Source organism: Procambarus clarkii, chromosome 27, assembly GCF_040958095.1.
Source record: "Procambarus clarkii isolate CNS0578487 chromosome 27, FALCON_Pclarkii_2.0, whole genome shotgun sequence".
Classification (NCBI taxonomy): domain Eukaryota; kingdom Metazoa; phylum Arthropoda; class Malacostraca; order Decapoda; family Cambaridae; genus Procambarus; species Procambarus clarkii.
Genome location: NC_091176.1, coordinates 38,273,110 through 38,279,841, shown reverse-complemented (window position 1 = coordinate 38,279,841; position 6,732 = coordinate 38,273,110). Strand labels below are relative to the sequence as shown.

Sequence of the window (6,732 nt, the reverse complement as noted above, 5' to 3'; positions counted from 1 at the left end):
AGTGTTTATTACAGGTTGGTGCTGTACCTGGAGTGTTTTATTACGGTGGTGCTGTACCTGGAGTGTTTATTACAGGTGGTGCTGTACCTGAAGTGTTTATTACAGGTGGTGCTGTACCTGGAGTGTTTATTACAGGTGGTGCTGTACCTGGAGTGTTTATTACAGGTGGTGCTGTACCTGGAGTGTTTATTACAGGTGGTGCTGTACCAGGAAGTGTTTATTACAGGTGGTGCTGTACCTGGAGTGTTTATTACAGGTGGTGCTGTACATGGAGTGTCTATTACAGGTGGTGCTGTACCTGGAGTGTTTATTACAGGTGGTGCTGTACCTGAAGTGTTTATTACAGGTGGTGCTATACCTGGAGTGTTTATTACAGGTGGTGCTGTACCTGGAGTGTTTATTACAGGTGGTGCTGTACCTGAAGTGTTTTATTACAGGTGGTGCTGTACCTGGAGTGTCTATTACAGGTGGTGCTTGTACCTGGAGTGTTTATTACAGGTGGTGCTGTACCTGGAATGTTTATTACAGGTGGTGCTGTACCTGGAGTGTTTATTACAGGTGGTGCTGTACCTGAAGTGTTTATTACAGATGGTGCTGTACCTGGAGTGTTTATTACAGGTGGTGCTGTACCTGGAGTGTTTATTACAGGTGGTGCTGTACCTGGAGTATTTATTACAGGTTGGTGCTGTACCTGAAGTGTTATTACAGGTGGTGCTGTACCTGGAGTGTTTATTACAGGTGTGCTGTACCTGGAAGTGTTTATTACAGGTGTTGCTGTACCTGGAGTGTTTATTACAGGTGGTGCTGTACCTGGAAGTGTTTATTACAGTGTGTGCTGTACCTGGAGTGTTTATTACAGGTGGTGCTGTACCTGGAGTGTTTATTACAGGTGGTGCTGTACCTGGAGTGTTTATTACAGGAGGGTGCTGTACCTGGAGTGTTTATTACAGGTGGTGCTGTACCTGGAGTGTTTATTACAGGTGGTGCTGTACCTGGAGTGTTTATTACAGGTGGTGCTGTACCTGAAGTGTTTATTACAGGTGGTGCTGTACCTGGAGTGTTTATTACAGGTGGTGCTGTACCTGGAAGTGTTTATTACAGATGGTGCTGTACCTGGAGGTGTTTATTACAGGTGGTGCTGTACCTGGAGTGTTTATTACAGGTGGTGCTGTACCTGGAAGACAAAAGACTGTAAGACACACAGACAGACAAACAGTTCCAACATTCCATGTTAATGGTTGTCACAGCACATGTTAAAGGGACTATCATAACTCTCAATGTTTAGCTTTCATAACCATTACAGGTGTTAGAGTGTGCAGGTGTTTAACATTAGGGGCAGGACGCATACAGGTCTCGCATACAGTTGCAGTTAGGTCACTTTCACTCTCATCTCTCCTATCTCTCCCACTCTTGTACAACCTTAAATATTTTCTCTTTGGAACATGAGATGTATTATTGTACCAGAGACTTCGTCACTATTATTGTACCAGAGACTTCGTCACTATTATTGTACTAGAGGCATCGTCACCATTATTGTAACAGAGGCCTCGTCCATGACTCGTCACTATTATTGTACCAGAAGCCTCGTCCGTGACTTGTCACTATTATTGTACCGAGGCCTCGTCACCATTATTGTACCAGAGGCCTCGTCCGTGACTTGTCACCATTATTGAACCAGAAGCCTCGTCCGTGACTTGTCACCATTATTGTACCAGAGGCCCTCGTCACCATTATTGTACCAGAGGCCTCGTCCGTGACTTGTCACCATTTGCATCAACAGAATGATCCTACCCGTCCTCACCCTGTGGCAGGATGATGACGGGTAGGACCTGTGCCTGTGGCAGGGTGAGGAAGAGTATAGGACGTTTGATAAACAAAAACCAAAAGTATGTTTGTAATGTAGGAAAAATGTGTCATCAGTAAATAAGAGAATTGTATAAACTTTGGTGACGTTCTCACTCTGAAACTGCCAGAGACTCTTTTATGTATGTTATTTGTTATTATTATTATTATTATTATTATTATTATTATTATTATTATTATTATTATTATTACTACTGTATATGCTCATTAAAGTATCTTTGTTTACTTTGCACAATGGGGATGGATTCGGGCATGGAGAGCATTTTCAGTCAGTGTCCTCCGTTATCATTTACAGAATTCCTGTAATCATAGAGGAGAGCATATATTGAAAATTAATTGGTCTGGTGACTGAGATTAGAAGTGCTGTCAGCATCGTGAGACATGACAACAAGTGGCAACAGTGAGTACATTGCCTGTTGTCGTGTGGTTGTTTGGTCATATCCTCCAGCGGCATGAGTAATCTCTCCTGTAGTAGTACACTGGCTCCTGCAGTTTATTATACTTTGTAATGCTGTCTTATTTTTGTATTGTAATGACCCATGTACTCATAGTCTTGTGGCTAAAGCTCTCTCTCTCTCTCTCTCTCTCTCTCTCTCTCTCTCTCTCTCTCTCTCTCTCTCTCTCTCTCTCTCTCTCTCTCTCTCTCTCTCTCTCTCTCTCTCTCTCTCTCTCTCTCTCTCTTCTCTCTCTCTCTCTCTCTCTCTCTCTCTCTCTCTCTCTCTCTCTCTCTCTCTCTCTCTCTCTCTCTCTTCTCTCTCTCTCTCTCTCTCTCTCTCTCTCTCTCTCTCTCTCTCTCTCTCTCTCTCTCTCTCTCTCTCTCTCTCTCTCTCTCTCTCTCTCTCTCTCTCTCTCTCCTCTCTCTCTCTCTCTCTCTCTCTCTCTCTCTCTCTCTCTCTCTCTCTCTCTCTCTCTCTCTCTCTCTCTGTCTCTGTCTGTCTCTCTCTCTCTCTCTCTCTCTCTCTCTCTCTCTCTCTCTCTCTCTCTCTCTCTCTCTCTCTCTCTCTCTCTCTCTCTCTCTCTCTCTCTCTCTCTCTCTCTCTCTCTCTCTCTCTCACAAGAACATACAGGTACGGTGGATACAGTCACAACACACAAGAACATACAGGTACGGTGGGTACAGTCACAACACACAAGAACATACAGGTACGGTGGATACAGTCACAACACACAAGAACATACAGGTACGGTGGATACAGTCACAACACACAAGAACATACAGGTACGGTGGATACAGTCACAACACACAAGAACATACAGGTACGGTGGACACAGTCACAACACACAAGAACATACAGGTACGGTGGATACAGTCACAACACACAAGAACATACAGGTACGGTGGATACAGTCACAACACACAAGAACATACAGGTACGGTGGATACAGTCACAACACACAAGAACATACAGGTACGGTGGATACAGTCACAACACACAAGAACATACAGGTACGGTGGGTACAGTCACAACACACAAGAACATACAGGTACGGTGTATGTTCTTGTACGGAAGGTACGGAACATACAGATAATACCACCAATGGCGGTAAACTCCGCCAGCTGACCTCGATAGCAGCCCAGGCAGAACTACCGGAAGAGGACCAGTAACACCGACTACGACGACCAACACCTCCAACAGCCCAGCAGACAACAACAGCCTCAACAGCCCAGCAGACAACAACAGCCCCAACAGCCGAGCAGGACAACAACAGCCTCAACAGCCAGCAGACAACAACAGCCTCAACAGCCGAGCAGACAACAACAGCCCCAACAGACGAGCAGACAACAGCCTCAACAGCCCAGCAGACAACAACAGCCTCAACAGCCGAGCAGACAACAACAGCCTCAACAGCCGAGCAGACAACAAGAGCCTCAACAGCCCAGCAGACAACAACAGCCCCAACAGACGAGCAGACAACAACAGCCTCAACAGCCCAGCAGACAACAACAGCCTCAACAGCCCAGCAGACAACAACAGCCTCAACAGCCGAGCAGACAACAACAGCCTCAACAGCCCAGCAGACAACAACAGCCCCAACAGACGAGCAGACAACAACAGCCTAAACAGCCCAGCAGATAACAACAGCCCCAACAGACGAGCAGACAACAACAGCCTCAACAGCCCAGCAGACAACAACAGCCTCAACAGCCCAGCAGACAACAACAGCCTCAACAGCCGAGCAGACAACAACAGCCTCAACAGCCCAGCAGACAACAACAGCCTCAACAGCCCAGCAGACAACAACAGCCCCAACAGACGAGCAGACAACAACAGCCTCAACAGCCCAGCAGACAACAACAGCCGCTACAGCCCAGCAGACAACAGCCTCAACAGCCGAGCAGACAACAACAGCCTCAACAGCCCAGCAGACAACAACAGCCCCAACAGACGAGCAGACAACAACAGCCTCAACAGCCCAGCAGACAACAACAGCCTCAACAGCCGAGCAGACAACAACAGCCTCAACAGCCCAGCAGACAACAACAGCCCCAACAGACGAGCAGACAACAACAGCCTCAACAGCCCAGCAGACAACAACAGCCGAGCAGACAACAACAGCCTCAACAGCCGAGCAGACAACAACAGCCTCAACAGCCGAGCAGACAACAACAGCCTCAACAGCCGAGCAGACAACAACAGCCCCAACAGCCCAGCAGACAACAACAGCCTCAACAGCCCAGCAGACAACAACAGCCTCAACAGCCCAGCAGACAACAACAGCCCCAACAGACGAGCAGACAACAACAGCCTCAACAGCCGAGCAGACAACAACAGCCTCAACAGCCGAGCAGACAACAACAGCCTCAACAGCCCAGCAGACAACAACAGCCCCAACAGACTAGCAGACAACAACAGCCTCAACAGCCCAGCAGACAACAACAGCCTCAACAGCCCAGCAGACAACAACAGCCTCAACAGCCCAGCAGACAACAACAGCCTCAACAGCCGAGCAGACAACAACAGCCCAACAGCCCAGCAGACAACAACAGCCCCAACAGACGAGCAGACAACAACAGCCTCAACAGCCCAGCAGACAACAACAGCCTCAACAGCCGAGCAGACAACAACAGCCTCAACAGCCCAGCAGACAACAACAGCCCCAACAGACGAGCAGACAACAACAGCCTCAACAGCCCAGCAGACAACAACAGCCTCAACAGCCCAGCAGACAACAACAGACCCAACAGCCCAGCAGACAACAACAGCCTCAACAGCCGAGCAGACAACAACAGCCTCAACAGCCGAACAGACAACAACAGCCCCAACAGTCGACATTCCGAAAGACATCCCTGGAGAACCAGGGGAGGAATAGTGACAACAGACTGAGAGAGACCCCTGGAGAACCAGGGGAGGAATAGTGACAACCGACTGAGAGAGACCCTGGAGAACCAGGGGAAGGAATAGTGACAACGACAGACTGAGAGAGACCCCTGGAGAACCAGGGGAAGGAATAGTGACAACAACAGACTGAGAGAGACCCCTGGAGACCCAGGGAAGGAATAGTGACAACAACAGACTGAGAGAGAACCCTGGAGAACCAGCGAAGGAATAGTGACAACAACAGACTGAGAGAGTCCCCTGGAGAACCAGGGGGAGGAATAGTGACAACAGACTGAGAGAGACTCCTGGAGAACGAGGGGAAGGAATAGTGACAACAACAGACTGAGAGAGACCCCTGGAGAACCAGGGGAGGAATAGTGCCAATAACAGACTGAGAGAGACCCCTGGAGAACCAGGGGGAGGAATAGTGACAACAACAGACTGAGAGATACCCCTGGAGAACCAGGGGAAGGAATAGTGACAACAACAGTCTGAGAGAGACCCCTGGAGAACCAGGGGGAGGAATAGTGACAACAACAGACTGAGAGATACCCCTGGAGAACCAGGGGGAGGAATAGTGACAACAACAGACTGAGAGAGACCCCTGGAGAACCAGGGGAAGGAATAGTGACAACAACAGACTGAGAGAGACCCCTGGAGACCCAGGGAAGGAATAGTGACAACAACAGACTGAGAGAGAACCCTGGAGAACCAGGGAAGGAATAGTGACAACAACAGACTGAGAGAGACCCCTGGAGAACCAGGGGAGGAATAGCGCCAACCACAGAGAAGGTAACAGGGACCAACATCGTAAACCTAATTTATCAGATCCAAAAACAGAGATTGGAGTAGGAACAGAAACTTAAACGATCCAGAGGACCACTGGCGTCCAGACGACGACGACGCTGGAGGAGGACGGAGTACCAGCCCCAGAGATAGTAACCAGCCGCCCAGAGGAGACGACCCGGCGGGAGGACGACCTGCCGAGACGGCGACGGACAAAACAGAACTAGCCCATGCAGTTGTCTCAGAAGTTGACCTGACGCACCAAGAAAGATTAATGCTCAGAAAAGGACTCTCCTTTCTCGCAGAACACCAACACGATGAGCACGGGGAAACAGCAATAAACGACTCTCTCAACGATTTAGAAGCCAAAGTTAATGTCTCCTGGTAGAAAGTGACGAGAGAGCTTAAGATAAACCTGCTAGGTTTACCAAAACACAATACTAACATGCTCTTTCACTTTCCTACAGGTATGTGCACCCAAAAAAAAACCCACCTGCACATCTAGAATGTGTGCAGGTGTGTGCTTGGCCTGCACCCAAAGATAGAGGAAGTGAGGACCAACCTGCTCTCAGCTGTCCAAGAGAGACACAAGCCAAATATGACAGTAGAGGAAAAAGCCGCCCTAAAGAACCTGCAAAACAGGGCTGACATAGTCATCAAACCAGCGGACAAAGGAGCAATGGTTGTAATATGAAGAACAGAGAATTACAGGAAGGAAATGATACTGCAACTGTTGGACAGGGGCACATACCAGCCAGTCCAG

At 48.6% G+C, this 6,732-nt stretch overlaps 1 protein-coding gene across 1 annotated transcript in view; it reads left to right on the top strand.

Annotated features, from left to right (window-relative positions):
* The window catches only part of LOC138369245 (caldesmon-like), a 78,702-nt gene extending 72,345 nt beyond the window's left edge, over positions 1 to 6,357 (top strand). Inside the window, exon 3 of the mRNA XM_069332184.1 lies at positions 6,059 to 6,357. Within this exon, the coding sequence (XP_069188285.1) occupies positions 6,059 to 6,357 (299 nt within the window). The remainder of the gene's footprint in view (positions 1 to 6,058) is intronic.
* Positions 6,358 to 6,732: the final 375 nt, after the last annotated feature.